This window comes from Anolis sagrei, chromosome X (genome assembly GCF_037176765.1).
Source record: "Anolis sagrei isolate rAnoSag1 chromosome X, rAnoSag1.mat, whole genome shotgun sequence".
Lineage (NCBI taxonomy): Eukaryota > Metazoa > Chordata > Lepidosauria > Squamata > Dactyloidae > Anolis > Anolis sagrei.
Genome location: NC_090034.1, coordinates 49,187,267 through 49,204,425, shown reverse-complemented (window position 1 = coordinate 49,204,425; position 17,159 = coordinate 49,187,267). Strand labels below are relative to the sequence as shown.

Below are 17,159 nucleotides of genomic sequence, written 5' to 3'. Positions count from 1 at the left end.
TTTGTCAGGAGGGCTTTCATTACGTTTTCTTGCCCCGGTGAATGGAGTTGGACTGGATGGCCTTAAGTATTTTCTGTTTGTCATGGGGGTTCTGTGTGGGAAGTTTGCCCCAATTCTGTTGTTCGTGGGGTTCAGAATGCTCTTTGATTGTAGGTGAACTATAAATCCCAGTAACTATAACTCCCTAATGTCAAGGTCTATTTTCCCCAAACTCCATCTGTGTTCACATTCGGGCATATGGAATATTCGTGCCAAGTTTGGTCCAGATCCATCATTATTTGAGTCCACAGTGCTCTCTGGATGTAGATGAACTACAACTCCCAAACTAAAGGTCAAAGACCACCAAACTCTTCTAGTGTTTTCTGTTGTTCATGGGAGTCCTGTGTGCCAAGTTTGGTTCAACTCCATCATTGGTGGAGTTCAGAATGATTTGTGATTGAAGGTGATCTATAAATCCCAGCAACTACAACTCCCAAATTTCAAGGTCTATTTTCCCCAAACTCCACCAATGTTCACATTTGGGCGTATTGAGTATTCTTGTAGAGTTTGGTCCAGATCCATCATTGTTTGAGTCCACAGTAATCTTTGGATGTAAGTGAACTACAATTCCAAAACCAAAGGAAACTGCCCATCAAACCATTCCAGTATTTTCTGTTAGTCATGGGAGTTCTGTGTGCCAAGTTTGATCCAATTCTATTTTCGGTGGGGTTCAGAATGCTCTTTGATTGTAGGTGAACTATAAATCCCAGCAACTATAACTCCCAAATGACAAAATCAATTTTTTTTGAGTGAAGGACATACATTGGGTTGTTAGGTGTCTTGTGTCCAAATTTGGTGCCAATTCGTCCAGTGGTTTTTGAGTTCTGTTAATCCCACAAACAAACATTACATTTTTATTTATATACTGTACTAGCCGTCCCCTGCCACGCGCTGCTGTGGCCCACATGGGGGTTCTGTGTGGGAGGTTTGCCCAATTCTATTGTCGGTGGGGTTCAGAATGCTCTTTGATTGTAGGTGAACTACAAATCCCAGCAACTACAACTCCCAAATGACAAAATCATTTTTTTTGAGTGAAGGACATACATTGAGTTGTTAGGTGTCTTGTGTCCAAATTTGGTGCCAATTCGTCCAGTGGTTTTTGAGTTCTGTTAATCCCACAAACAAACATTACATTTTTATTTAGATAGATAGATAGATCAGAAGAGCTGCAAGACCGAGAACAAGCCACGAGAGTCAAGACAGAGATCCACCCAGAGGAAAAGTGTTCCTGCCATACATCAAGGGAACCACTGACCGCATAGGGAAGCTGATGAAGAAACACAACATACAAACTATCTACAGACCCACCAAGAAAATCCAACAAATGCTACGTTCAGCAAAGGACAAGAGGGATCCCCTCACTTCTGCAGGAGTCTACCGTATACCATGCAGCTGTGGACAAGAAGTCTCCATAGGAACCCCCAAACGCAGCAGCATTGCCCAGACACGCATCAAGGAACAGGAAAGGCACTGCAGACTATTCCAACCAGGGAAGTCAGCCATAGCAGAGCACCTGATGAACCAACCTGGACACAGCATATTATTTGAGAACGCAGAAATGCTGGACCACTCTCAGAACCACCATGTCAGACTACAAGCTATTGAAATACACAAGCATGTGGACAATTTCAACTGAAAGGAGGAAACAATGAAAATGAACACAATCTGGCTACCAGTAATAAAAAGAACTCTAAAATTAAAACAGCAAAACAGCAGAGGGAAAATAATCAGGGACATCTAATCACCTCTCAACGAAAGTTTGCTCTAGGCACTGTCAGGCAATTATATGCTAATCAAGGTGGTCAGTTGAAACATTCACACCCAGCTCCAGCAGACAAGAGTCCTTTGTCTCACCCTGGTCATTCCACAGATATATAAACCCATTTTCCTACTTCCAACATCTGAGGATGGTTGCCATAGATGCAGGCGAAACGTCAGGAGAGAATGCCTCTAGAACATGGACATATAGCCTGAAAAAACCTACAACAACCCAGTGATTCCAGCCATGAAAGCCTTCGACAATAGATAGATAGATAGATGGAGTAAACAGATTGATAGATAGATGTAGATAAAATAGATAAGACAGACAGATAGACAGAACAGCTAAGATAGATGAAGTAGTTAGAAAGAGGCAGATAGACAGATAGATACTAGATATAAGAAGACAGACAGATAGACAGAAAGCGAGATTCTATCTATGATAAGAGAGATGGAGTAGCTAGCCAGCTAGGGAGAGAAGGGAAGCTGCACGCGCAGCCCCTCCTCCTGCTCCTGGCCCCTCCCTTCCCGCCCCGAGATCACGTGACCCTCCCTGCCTGCTTGGCCTGCCTAGGCTGCGCGCGCACGCCCTTCCCTTCCACCCTGGGCCTGGCTGCCTCTCTCTCTCTCTCTCTCTCTTTCTCCTTCTCTCTCTCTTCTCTTTTTCTCCACCCAGAAGAAAGAAGGCCCTTGCAAGGCAGAACAGTCAATAAAGGAAGCAGAAGATGAAGAGGTAAGTGACCAGGAAGAGGAAGAAAGGCGCTTTGCTTCCTTCCTCCATCTAGTTTCCATCTATCTAGCTGCCTATCTGCATTGCATACATGTATTTGCAGTGCATGGTTGGGATTTCAATTGCATACATGTATTTGCAGTGCAGGGATGGGATTTTAATTGCATACATGTATTTGCAGTGCATGGATGGGATTTCAATTGCATACATGTATTTGCAGTGCTGGGATGGGATTTCAATTGCATACATGTATTTGCAGTGCTGGGATGGGATTTCAATTGCATACATGTATTTGCAGTGCTGGGATGGGATTTGCATTGCATACATGTATTTGCAGTGCAGGGATGGGATTTCAATTGCATACATGCATTTGCAGTGCATGGATGGATTTGCATTGCATACATGCATTGCATACAGAGAGGCTTGCATATAGAGAAATATCTTATATTTTATATCCAATCTCCATGCATTACATGCCATATTTCATAGGTGGGAGAAGAGAGGCCATAGATGTCATATGAAATGTGTATTTATACCCCCCCTCTCTCTATATATATATAGAGTATTTATGCATTTTATATACGTGTGCATATTTATGCATTATATATATATGCATATATATAAAATGTGTGTTTATGCATTTTATATATATAATGTGTGTAAATTTATACTATATATGTGTGAATTTATGCATTATATATGTGTGTATTGATGCATTATATGTATACATATATAATGGCAATTTATGCATTATATATAATGTGTGTATCTATATGCATTATGTACATATCCATATGTGTGTGTGTTTTGTTGTATACTCTCGATATATAGATATATTTGCATGCGTTTTATTATAGAGAGATATAAATAGACAATATATACATAGATATGTTTGCATACGTATATAAAAATATATATATAATAAAATACTATTATTATTGTGTGCCTTAGTTGTATTTCATGAATATAAATACATATACATGCATTTTGCATATTTATATATATATATATATATACACACAACAACAATAGTAATAATAATAATAATATAATATTTTATTATATATGCACACACTTACATATATTGTGTGTGTATGTTTCCTTCTGGCACCCTTCCTCCACAAAAGATGGTGCTAAAAAGCATGCTGCTATTTGGAGAGAGAGAAAAATCCTGTCTTTTGGGGGGGGGGGGCATCATTCTGGATAAGGAAATGCTCTTTTTCTGGACAGGACCTTTTAAAAAATCCACATGGCTTTAGGAAAATTCCATCTTTCAGGATAATCAAGTCTAGAAAACACCCTTCTGGAAACCCTTTCTGAGTGGAAGAGGAAACCCCCTTTCTGAATATGTCCTCGATAAGGCCTGAAAAACACACATCCCTGTTCTAGAACAACCCAAAAATGTGACACGTTTCTGGATAAAGCCCGAGGGGAAAATGTCTGGAAATACTGTCTGGAAATCTCTCTCTTTTTGGAATAAGGTCTGGAGATTACCCTTTCCTGGATCGGGGGGGGGGGGGGTTAATCTTTCTAGATATCATTTTGAGGAGGGAACTCTTTTCTAGAATTTCCAGGTCTAGAAACAATGTTTCTGTAAGGCCCAACAAACCCCTTTTCTGGATAGGATTAGGATAGGATCTAAATAATTATCCTTTCTTTGCGAATAGTGTCTGGAAACCCATCGTTCTGGACAAGGCCTGGAAAACCTTTTTTCTGGAAAAAAATATTATTGTTATTGTAATATTTGGCTACTCCAAATGGATTCAGAGAATGGATTAAGGGAAACAAAGTATTGCATAGGGACAGGGGAATAATAATAATAAGAAGAGGAATAATAATAATAATAATAATAATAATAATAATAATAATGTGTTGCTACTGCAAATGGATTCAGATAATGGAATAGGGAAAGGCAGCATTACACAGGTAGAGAGGCATAATAATAAATAATAATAATAATAATAATAATATCTGACCACTCTAAAGGGATTCAGACAACGGATTAAGGAACATGAAGCATTACATAGGACGGGGAATGATGATGATGATGTCTTTCTACTCCAAAGAACGCTTTCTCCAGATAAGGCCTGGAAAATGCCCTATTTTTCTGGATAGGATCTCTGTGTGTGTGTGTGTGTGTGTGTGTGTGTTCGTCTTTCTGGATTGAAGTCTAGAAATGAGCTCTTTTCTGAATAGTCTATATCTGTCTTTCTGGATCTTGAAATTCAATTTTGGTTATCGATGGCCCGAGGGGTAAAACCACTTTCTACACATGATCTAGAAGTCTCTCTCTGTTCTTGGACAGAGCCTTAAAAATAATCCATCCTTTTTCTGTATATGGATCTAGAAAGTTCCCTTTTTGGATAGGGTCTAAAAGATCCATTTTCCTGGACGGGGCTCTAGAAAATCTTTCAGTTCTCTCGATAAGTTCTGGGAAAATCCCAATCTGGGTTGACTTATATATCCGCCATTTTTCTGGATGTAGAAACCCAGATTGGGATTTTGCAGATCTCATCGGGGGAAAAAATAGTGGATTTTCTAGCTCCAGCAGACAAGCGTCCTTTGTCCCACCCTGGTCATTCCACAGATATATAAACCCTTTTTCCTAGTTCCAGCAGACCTCACTACCTCTGAGGATGCTTGCCATAGATGCAGGCGAAACGTCAGGAGAGAATGCCTCTAGACCATGGCCATATAGCCGAAAAACCCCCTATAACAACCCAGTGGATTTTCTAGATCATAAAAGAAAGGTTTAGGGTTTAGGTTGATATAATGGTTTGTACTGAGTTTATATACAGGGTTATGTGGAATACATATATATATATCCAGAATTTCACTGAATTTATGTAATTATTTCTGTTTGAGCTTATGTTTGTGTTGATTTACTTCTTTCTGTGCTTTTGCGCTAATCAATTATTTTTATTTGAAATAATAATAGATAATAAAGATATAATGCTTATAATATAATTAGTAATTATAATAAAATATAATAGCAAAACAACAATAATACTATATAATAATACCATATAATAATAATGATATCTCACTTTCCTCTTGCTGAGTTTATATAGTGCTTTTAAGCTGAGTTTGTACATATATGTGTGTGTGTGTAGGTTTGTGTTGGGTTTATGTTTGAGCCGAAATATTGGTTTATTCTGAATCTATACAGAGACTTATATGGAGTTTAATATATTTGTTTCCGAGGTGTTTACATGGCGTTTATACAGATAGAGTTTTATATATTGTTTCAATCTGTGTGTGTGTATACACACACACACATATATATAGGCCTTGCCTAGGTTGGTGTTAGCGTTTATATATATAGTTTGATTTCAGTTGGTTCTTTTTTCAAGTTGAATGATTTCATTTCCCCCCTTTTTTTCGTCCTTCTTTTTATTTGCTTTTCTCAGACAGATTAACCAGATGGAGGAGAGGAGGGCTTATGACAGAGAGAGAAGGAAGGAAGGAAAGCGGTAATAATAGTGAAGAGGGAGGAGAGAGGAAGGAAGGAGGAAAAAGAGAAGGAAAGAAGGAAAAGAAAGGGAGAAAGGGGAAGAGAGAAGGATGGACATATTTATTTATTTATATCCTGCTTTATTTCTCCATACGGAGACTCAAGGCGGCTCACAATCAAAAACATGACAACTTAAAATATACAATAATAAAACAGTATTATCATGATATATTATATATTATCAGTTGTATTATTATATTTAATATATTAGTATTATATTTTATTTATCGTGTCAGGAGCGAACCAAAACAGTTGTATTGCATTAAAAACAAACAAACAAAATACTAAGTTTGCAGACTTGGTATTCTATTAAATGTCCTTTGACCAGTATCTGGCCACTTGGAGTACCTCTGGTGTTGCTGCAAGAAGGTCCTCCATTGTGCATGTGGCGGGGCTCAGCTTGCATTGCTGCAGGTGGTCTGTGGATTCCACTTTGTAGCCCCATTTCTGAAGGTTGGCTCTGCATCTCGTGGTGCCAGAGTGCAGTCTGTTCAGCGCCTTCCAATTCACCCAGTTTTCTGTGTGCCCAGGGGGGAGTCTCTCATTTGGTATCAGCCATTGATTGAGGTTTTGAACCTGCCACTTTTGGACTCTCGCTTGCTGAGGTGTTCCAGCGAGTGTCTCTGTAGATCTTAGAAAACTATTTCTTGATTTAAGTCATTGGCTTGTTGGCTGCTACCCAAATGGGGTGGGCCGGAGATTTCACGGCCTTGGTCCTTTCACTATTATTGTATTACAATATTATCATATATTATTGTTAGTAGTAGTATTACATTGTATTAAATGGCAATATTAATATTATATTTAATTATTAGCATAGCACAATATTAGTATTATATATCATTGAAGGAAGGAAATGAAAGAAGGGAGAGAGAACAAAAAGGAGAGGAAAGGAAGGAAAGAAAAAGGAAGACAGAGCAGAAGAAGAAAGGAAGAGAAGGGAGAAGGAAGGAAGGAAAAAGTAGAGAAGGAAAGAAGGAAAAAAGTAGAAGGGAGAGATTGAAGAAGAGGGAAGGGTGGAAATGAAGGATGGGAGGGAGAGAAAGAAAGGAGGGGGGAAAGAAAAGGAAGGAAAGAAAAAGAAGAGGAAGAAAGGATGAATGGGAGGAAAGAAGTAAGAGAAGGGAGGGAGGAAAGCAAAGGATGGCAGGAAGAGAGAGAAGGAACAGTGGAAGAGAGGAAAGATTGAAGAGGGAAGGATGGATGGGTGGAAGGAAGAGAAGGAAAGAAAAAGAAAGAAGAAAAGAAAAGGAAGGCAAGATTGAGGGGGATGGATGGATGGCAAGAGTGAGAGAAGAAAGGAAAGGAAGAAAGAAAGAAAGGAACAGAAGGAAGGAAGGCAGGATTGCATGCTATCCTTCTCCCTGAAGTTACTATCAAGTCGCCCTGCAAAAGCATAGGAAAGAGCTGTTATTACGGCTAACGGGATTGCCCTAACGAGCTTCCCTTTCGTTTATGGGATTGAGAGAGGATTAACGGCCCTTAATTGGTTTCTCTAGATTAAGAGAAGTCTAATCCAGTTATTTAGACCTTGGGATATCGCTTCGCTTGTGGAACGGGGAAATCAAGAACAAATGAATAACAACAACGTCAAGTTTCTTGAATTTTCTGTTGTCCTCTGAAAGTATGCTTGTTTGTATTTGGGGCTATATGTCCAAATGATGTATATTTCAAAATTATAACGTGAGAATTATTTTAAGGTGGCTATAGAAGGATGTGTGTATCAAAGCAGAGCCCTGATCCATCAAGCCATATAGGAATACATATGTATTTGTTCAATTTTGAGGCCGTATACCCAAATAATGAGGATTTTAAAGATGAAACTTCACAATAATTTTAAGTTAGGGAATAGCAGATATGTGGTGACAGGTTTGGTCCCAATCCATCATGCCCTGTAGGAGCCTTTGAGGCACAAACAGACATATGTACATAACAATTTGTTTTTAGGGCCGTACACCCAAACAATGGTGACGCAGCAGGTTAAACCTCTGAGCTGCTGAACTTGCTGATTGAAAGGTCAGTGGTTTGAATCTGGGGAGCAGGATGAGGTCCTGCTGTTGGTCCCAGCTTCTGCCAACCAAGCAATTTGATAACATGCAAGTGTGATCAATAGGTGCCACTTCTGCGGGAATGTATCGGCGCTTCATAGAGTCATGATGGCCACATGACCTAGGAGGTGTCTATGGACAGCGCCAGCTCTTCGGCTTAGAAATAGAGATGAGCACCACCACCCAGAGTCGGACATGACTAGACTTAATGTCAGGGGAAACCTTTACTTTTACGCCCAAACGATGTGAATTTTAAAGCCGAAATCCCACAATAATTTTAATTTAGAGAATAACGAACATGCCGTGCCACGTTTGGTCCCGATCCATCATGCCATGTAGAAGCCTTTGTGGTACAAAGTAATATACATACATTCACTTTTTATATATCATAGTTGCTGTATCACTCCTGAGATCAAGGTCACTATGGGGCTATCAATCAGCCGATATCCTGTTTTCTTAACGAATGTATAATTAACGAGCTCATCCCCACAAATGACTGTTAATGGCATATCTATCTCTAATATTAGGAACAGTCAAAATATTTGTAGTTTACAATCACCCGCTGTGGTTAATTGGCACAAAAGAAGTATGTTTTGTTTGTATTTGATTCATTGTTGTCCTCTTTTCTTCCCTTCCTCTGAACAGGTGAGTGTCCAGAATCCATGTTCCTGGGGGAAAAGGATGCCATGTTTTCCCAGAATATTTCCCCAAGCAAAAACGGGAAAATTCTGATGTCAAAACATCACAACTGACCTTCACGCCAAATTGGACTATGTGAGTGTGCCAGGACGGTGTTAACATTCAATAACAGTAATGCAAGAAAACTTCCTCTAAAGAGAACCATGATCCACCTGTCGCTTTGTCCTCTTGGAACTGATTTGTTCTAACACAGTTCTAACACAGCCTCTGTTCTTTGAGAACAAGAAGATAAACCCATAGAAAATGGGAATGTTGTGACTCGTACTGGAACGATTGCCTGTGAAGTTGTTCTTGTCTGTTTCTTCAATTACGGGAATAAATCCATAGGAAACAGGAATGTTGTGACTTGTATGGAAACGAATCACCCAGGAATAATAAACCCATCAAAACGAGAACATTGTGACTGAAAAGGATCGCCCACGAAGCCAATATTTGTTTATTCTTTTTCAAGAACAGGAATTATAAAACAATTGAAAATGGAAATCTTGTGACTCACCCTGAAACAATCGCCTGTGAAGCTGTGATTCGTCCGTTTCTTCTTCGATTACGGGCATATAAATCCATAAAAACGAGAAAGTTGTGACTGTAAAAGATCGCCCGTGAAGCCGTTATTTGTGTGTTTCTTCTTCGATTACAGAAATACAAATCCATAGGAAACAGGAATGTTGTGACTCATACGGAAACAGTCATCCCTGGAAATAAACCCATATAAAATATTTTCCTTCTTTAAGAACATAAGTATGAACCAATTGGAAATGCTTTGACTTGTCCTGAAACGATTGCCCATGAAGCCCTGCTTCATTTGTTTCTTCGATTACGGGACAGCAAACCCATAAAAACAGGAATGTAGTGACTGAAAAGGATCGCCCACAAAGCCATTCTCGTCCGTTTCGTCTTCAAGAACAGGAATTATAAATCAATTGAAAATGGGAATGTTGTGACTTGTCCTGAAACGATTGCCCATGAAGCTGTGATTTGTCAGTTTCTTTGATTACAGAAACACATACCCGTGACAAATGGGAATGTTTGCCTGCTAAGCATTCGCCCATCTATCTGTCATTCATCCCCTTGGAGTTAAGGGCGATCCTTTGGGTGTGTGTTGTGGGTAGGACATCCACAGGATTTGCGCCTGGGAACGTCCACGGAGATGAGAAGGGTGGTACAGGACTGCTAGGACCCTCTGCCTGCTGGTGATACCATGGGATGCCGGCAAAGCTCGGAGGAGAAAGAGGCGGCGCGGCGGTCCCGGCGGATCGACCGCCACCTGCGCTCGGAGAGCCAGCGACAGCGCCGTGAGATCAAGCTCCTCCTCCTGGGCACCAGCAACTCTGGGAAGAGCACCATTGTTAAGCAGATGAAAATCATCCACAGCGGTGGGTTCAACCTGGAGGCCTGCAAGGAGTATAAGCCGCTCATCATCTACAACGCCATCGACTCGCTCACCCGCATCATCCGGGCACTCGCCACCCTCAAGATTGAGTTCCACAACCCGGACCGGGCCTACGATGCGGTGCAACTCTTTGCCTTGACGGGCCCTGCTGAGAGCAAAGGGGAGATCACGCCCGAGCTGCTGGGGGTCATGAAGCGGCTGTGGGGCGACCCGGGCGTCCAGGAGTGCTTCTGCCGCTCCAACGAGTACCACCTGGAGGACAACGCCGCCTACTACCTGAATGACCTGGAGCGCATTGCAGCCGCAGACTACATCCCGACCGTGGAGGACATCCTGCGCTCCCGGGACATGACCACAGGGATCGTGGAAAACAAGTTCACCTTCAAGGAGCTGACCTTCAAGATGGTGGACGTGGGCGGGCAGCGCTCCGAGCGGAAGAAGTGGATCCACTGCTTTGAGGGCGTTACTGCCATCATCTTCTGTGTGGAGCTGAGTGGCTATGACCTGAAGCTTTATGAGGACAACCAGACGGTAAGGCCAGCCTCACAGGATCTCATTTGGGGTGTTCCTTGCACCTTTTTGGGAAGGATATGTGGTCTAACTGGTTTAGGGTGATCATTGCACATTTCTTGAAGTTGTACGAAGCTAACAGGACTGCAAGATGGATCTAACAGATTTCATTTAGGTGATTATCGCACGTTTATTGAAGCTGTATGAGGATAAGCATATGGTAAGACTGGCTAAATGGGTTTCATTTGAGTGATCCTCACACCTTATTTTGAAGGGATAGGATAACAATATGGTAAGACAGGCCTAATGGGTTTTGTTTAAGTGTTTCCGCATGTTTCTTGAAGTTGTACAACAATAACCAGACTGCAAGATGGGCCTAACGGGTTTCATTTAGGTGATCCTTGCACCGTTTCTGGAGCCGTGCAATGATAACCACACAGTAAAGTGGGGTTCATGGGTTTCGGTGATCCCCGTGCTGGCTTGTTTCATTTAGGTAATCCTTGCATGTTTATTGAAGCTGTTCGAGGACAACCAGACAGTAAGGCTGGCCTCATGGGATACTTTTTTAAAAGATACGTGATGATAACCATATAGTAAGTCAGACCTAATGGGTTTCCTTTAGGTGATCCTCGCACATTTCTTGAAGTTGTACAACAATAACTAGACTGCAAGATGGGCCTAACGGGTTTCATTTAGGTAATCCTTGCAAGGTTTCCGGATCTGTACGAGGATAACCACACAGTAAAGTGTGTGGGGGCTGATGGTTTTTGGTGATCCTTGTGCAAATTTAAGCGATCCTCAGACATGTTTTGAAGTTGTGCAAGGATCACGTTTTGGTGATCGTTGTGCAATCTCTGTCGTGGCACAACGATAACCAAACAATAAGATGGACTTAATAGATTTCGTTGAGGTGATCATCACACGATTGGATGATCCTCACATGGTTTTGAAGCTGTAAGGGCATTAAGATGGGCCTAATGGGTTTGGTGATCCTTGCACAGTTTTTGTTCCTCTTGCTCGTTAGTCAAAGTGATATGTCATTGGGTGTTATGACTTCTTTAATATCTGGCACCAAACATATATTTTTGTGTGTGTGTATGTGCGTGTGTGTGTATGTATATATATATATAATTTTAGATTTAGATATATATGAAATTAGCAAGGTATTCTACATACATATATGTTTGGAAAGCCTTAACTATTATTACACGTTAGGAAGTCTAAAATGCTTCTAAATCCCATCAAGTATGTGCTTAATTGCTTTCTGGGAATAAATCAGATTACAAAGCACCGTGCCGAGATGGAAATCCATTCGGCTCCTGGCTCCGTACTGCTTTTCCACGGATATTTTAAAGATGATAAAACTAGATCTGATTATTGAATTGCTCTAACTAAACCACTGGTTCTGATCAACTCAGTGGGCCTACTTGGTTTCATTGAATAATCTGTTTGAGTCATTGATCCCACTATTGAATTGATCTAGTTGAATAATTGACTGATCATCGCTGTTTGCCATCTTTTGCCTACTTGTTTAATCAAACGATTACATTGAATAAGTGATCCAACGATAATAATAATAACAACAATAATAATACTTTATTTGTACCCTGCTACCATCTCCCCAAGGGACTCGGTGCGGCTTACATTAGGCCGAGCCCACAATACATCAGCAAAAACAACAACACCAATACAAAACAATATGAAACTCATAAACAAAAAACAGCAGTAAACATTATCAATAGGACAACAACGCATTAAAAACCTATGGCTGGGCCAAATGGAATAATAATTTTTTTTAAAAAATAATGCTGAGCATGACCAGGTGAAATATATAACTAGGATAAAATTTCGAAGAGGAAAGGGGTGTGCAGACAATCCTAGATCATTGATAAAGTACATTTAGGGACATATTGCTAGGAGTTTCCTTATTCTGGGAAGGCACACTGGAACAACCATGTCTTCAGGCTCCTCCTAAAGACTGCCAGAGTTGGGGCATGCCTGATGTCCTTGGGGAGTGAGTTCCAGAGTCGAGGGGCCACCACCGAAAAAGCCCTCTTCCTCGTCCCCACCCATCACGCTTGCGATGGAGGTGGGAGCAGATGATCGAAGAGATCGTGTGGGTTCGTATACAGAAATGCGGTCACGAAGGTAGGCGGGTCCCAAACCTTTTAGGGCTTTGTAGGTAAGAACCTGCACCTTGAATTGGGACCGGAAAATGAATGGCAGCCAGTGGAGCTCCTTAAACAGGAGGGTTGAGCGCTCCCTGTAAGGATCACCAGTTAACAGCCTGGCAGCCGCCCGTTGAACCAATTGAAAATTCCGGGCCGTTTTCAAGGGCAGCCCCACATAGAGTGCATTACAGTAGTCCAATCTGGAGGTGACTAAAGCATGGACCACCCTGGCCAGATCCGCCTTCACGAGGTACAGTCGCAGTTGGTGCACAAGTCTTAATTGTGCAAAGGCCCTCCTGGCCACTGCCGACACCTGAGCTTCAAGCGTCAGTGATGAGTCCAGGAGGACACCCAGACTGCGGTGTCATTGAATTGATTTAGTTAAATGATCAATTCTGACCAAGTCGGTGGGACTACTTGTCTTTAGTGAATGATCAGACTGAATAATTGATTCTGATCGAATCGATGGCCTATTTGTCTCATGTAAAGGTCTAATGAATAATCAATCCTGATCAATGCACTGGGCTGCTTAGTTTCATTGAATGATACAACTGAATAATTGATTCTGATAGTCTCAATGGGTCTACTTAACTCAGTGATCTATAGGAACAAATTATCCAAGTATTGAATTGATCTAGTTGAATATTCCTTTCTGATTGATTCAATGGACCTACGTAACTGAATGATCTAAAGGAACAATTGATCTGAGTGTTGACTTCATCCAGTTGAATAATTGATTTGGATCGATTCAACAGGCCTACATGTTTCATTGAATGATCTAATTGGATAATTCATCCAACTACAGAATTGATCCAGTTGAATAATTGATTGTAATCGATTCGGAGGGCCTCCTTAACAGAGTGATATAAATGAACAATTGATCCAAGTATTGAATTGAGGTAGTTGAATATTTGGTTCTTATTGATTTGGAGGATCTTATTGTTTCATTGAATGATCTAATCTAATAATTCATCTAATAATTCATCTGAGTGTTGAATTGATGTAGTTGAATATTCGATTCCGATCGATTCGGAGGACCTACTTGTTTCATTGAACAATCTAATTGAATAATTCATCTGATTGTTGAATTGATGAATAATTCAATTCAGTTCAGATTGATTTGGAGGACCTACTTGGTTCATTCAACAATCTAATTGAACAATTCATCAGACCACTGAATTGATTAAATTGGCTATTCGATTCTGATCAATTTTAGAGGGGTTCCCTGTTTTCCTGAGTGATCTAAACAAATGTTATTGATCTCGCTGTGGTGCCTGACTTCCCTTCTTGGCTTCCCCTCGCAGAGTCGCATGGCCGAGAGCCTCCGCCTCTTCGACTCAATCTGCAACAACAACTGGTTCATCAACACCTCACTGATCCTTTTCCTGAACAAGAAGGACCTGCTGGCGGAGAAGATCCGCCGGATCCCGCTGAGCGCCTGCTTCCCAGAGTACAAAGGTCAGAACACCTATGAGGAGGCCGCCGTCTACATCCAACGCCAGTTCGAGGACTTGAACCGCAACAAGGAGACCAAGGAGATCTACTCTCACTTCACCTGCGCCACTGACACCAGTAACATCCAGTTCGTCTTCGATGCCGTCACAGACGTCATCATCCAGAACAACCTCAAGTACATTGGGCTTTGCTAAACCAGGTTCGATCATTAATGAGGCCCAAACGAGACGCCCGCCGCAATGGACCAGCAGCGGGATAGACCTCTCAAAGGAAACATTCTAATTGGGAGGAAAGAAGGAATGATCAGTAGTGAACTCACGATCCTTCCGACGGGGGGGTTGCCTCCCCGCTTCACGCATGCACTTTTCATTGTTTTCGTTGTTCAGGGAGGGGAAATAATGAAGATTTGCCTTCGATTTAAAAAGGGGTTCGAGTTTCTGAACTGAAAAAGAAAACCTGCTACTCTAACGTCGCTGCTGCCTCTCATCGTCTGTTTATTTTTCTAATTTATTTATTTATTATTTATTATTAATTAATTGTTGCCCCGTTTTGTGTCTTGTCAGTCTTAACGAGATTGAATATATTTAATTCTCATTTTTTTGTGTCCAAGTGAAATCAATTAACGGAACATGTAGATTCGTTAATACAAAAGATGGAATATATTTAATTTTTTTTAATGTCAGCGCAAAATCAATTAACGGGAGACTTGGATCCATTAATAAAAGAGATGGAATATATTTTATTTTATTTTATTAAATATATTCCATTTTTTTCATCCAAGCAAAATCAATTAACAGGAGGTGTAGGTTCATTAATATAGGAAATGGGATATATTTAATTAAATTTTCTGTGAGCAAAACCAGTTAACGGGAGACTTAATACAGTAAATGGAATATATTTAATTTAATGTTTTGTGTGTTCAAGTAAAATCAATTAATGGTAGACTTGGGTTCATTAATACAAGAGGTGGAATATATGTAATTTTTGAGAAAAAAAATATTAATTGCATTAATTAATACAAGAGGTGGAATTACTTGTTATTTTTCTTTGTTGTTACAAAGAACGAAAAACAAAATAATGGGAAACTCGGGTTAAATAATACCGGGGAAATTAAGCTTATTAATTGTGTTAATTTGTATCAGTTGATACCAATTATCAATAATAATGTATCAATAATAGTCTGTGTTTTGCATAACTTTGAGGTGAACGCCAAGGCTATGTATTAATGGTCTTGTATTTTTGTTTTTTGCATCATTAATTGATGGCGAATATTCAGATTAAGTGTTAACGGGAATCCCAGCAAGCACTAAATATGCAGCCAAAAATTATAAATATATATATGAATAAATAGGAAAACAAACAAATGAATTGCATTCCTAATATATAAGGCTAGGCCAAACTCTGAAGAAGTATTTTATACATATTTTTACATTCCTTTTAATTAACTTATTGTTAATTTTTTATTGCCGAATAATTGTGCTCTTAACACAAACAAACAAAGTATAATAAATAGATGTAGGTTGTTTTAATTTAATTTTTTTAAATTAAAAATCATGTTGTGTCTGGAATTTTAATGAGAGTGCCATATAGACGGATATAATGATAAAACTTATAAAAGGAATTAATGCCTTTCTTTTAAAAAAAACCCACTGGATGCCAATGTGAAACTGTACAATATAGCCTTTTAAAGTCTTTTAATTTTAATTTCTATTTCTTATGATTTTATTATTCTATTTTAACGTGATGTAATTATTAGGTGAAGAGATGAGTGATATGAACAATATTTAAATGTCTAGATATTTAATTTTTTTTAAGTGGAATTAAAAGAAGTGGAAGTGACAAGTTACAATTCTTCCCTCCCCCCAACTTTCTATAAAATAATATTGGATGGTATATTTAGCAAGCTTACAATTATTTTATTTGATATTCTGAGAAAAGTGTTGTGTGAGATTACGGTTTTTGCGTGGATCTGCCATTTTTCACGAGGGTCGCACGACTGTTATTCTCTGTGCAAAAGACTTCTTCTTTATCAAATTAACAATTATTATTTGAAAATGTGGAAGTCTGAGAAAATTGATAACTTTCATGTGGGTCATTAAGTTTTCACGTGGCTCGCACGACTAGTACTGTAACATGATTCCTCCGTGCAAAAGACTTAATTTCCTTCCTTTTTAAAAACGGATCGGTGTATGCTAAGTGTGTAAATGTATGTGCAAAGAACTGTAAACCACATCAAGGCACTTCCTCCTTTTCACGCACACTCGCACTCACACAAACACACAATGACTTCCTTCCCCTTTCCTCTTGTGTTTCCTGATTATATGAAGATTGTCAGCCAAGGCCTTTACAGATTTTAAATAAACCATAATAAAACGGAGAACAAAGGAAATGGTGATAGTGACAAATGTTTTAACGGACTGTTTCCCCCTTTGCTTTAAAGAAAAGATAATAAATTAATCCTAAAAAAAACATATTTTCAACTGTGGTCGTCGTTTGTAGAAATTTCAGAATGAGCTTTGCAGTTCCGAAAGATTGTGAACAATTTTTAAAATTAATTTTAAAATAACAATTACAAATTTGTAATTAAGTTATTTTTAAATTAATTAAACAGTTAAATTATTTCAATTATTAAAATATTAAATGATTTTAAGTTCTTGAAACGTAATGAATTAAAGTACTTACTTAGGCGATCCCTTGTAGCTCGAGGATGATTGTCTTCCAGATGTGGTGTCTTGGTGGTTCGTCCGTAGGTGGCTGTAGAGCCCTCTTCTTGATCCGCATGTTCTCCCACAGTGAGGACATTGGTTTCCAGACGGAAGGTGGTCCCGGTCAGGGTTGGCTTGAT

The 17,159-nt window shown here is 39.7% G+C and overlaps 1 protein-coding gene across 1 annotated transcript; it reads left to right on the top strand.

The window, feature by feature from the left end:
* Nucleotides 1-2,347: 2,347 nt before the first annotated feature.
* GNAZ (G protein subunit alpha z) lies at nucleotides 2,348-16,787 on the top strand. Its single transcript, XM_060785221.2, has 3 exons — nucleotides 2,348-2,530; nucleotides 8,735-10,709; nucleotides 14,164-16,787. Exons 2-3 carry the CDS (start codon nucleotides 9,987-9,989, stop codon nucleotides 14,506-14,508), a joined length of 1,068 nt encoding a protein of 355 aa, XP_060641204.1. The 5' UTR covers nucleotides 2,348-2,530; nucleotides 8,735-9,986; the 3' UTR covers nucleotides 14,509-16,787.
* Nucleotides 16,788-17,159: the final 372 nt, after the last annotated feature.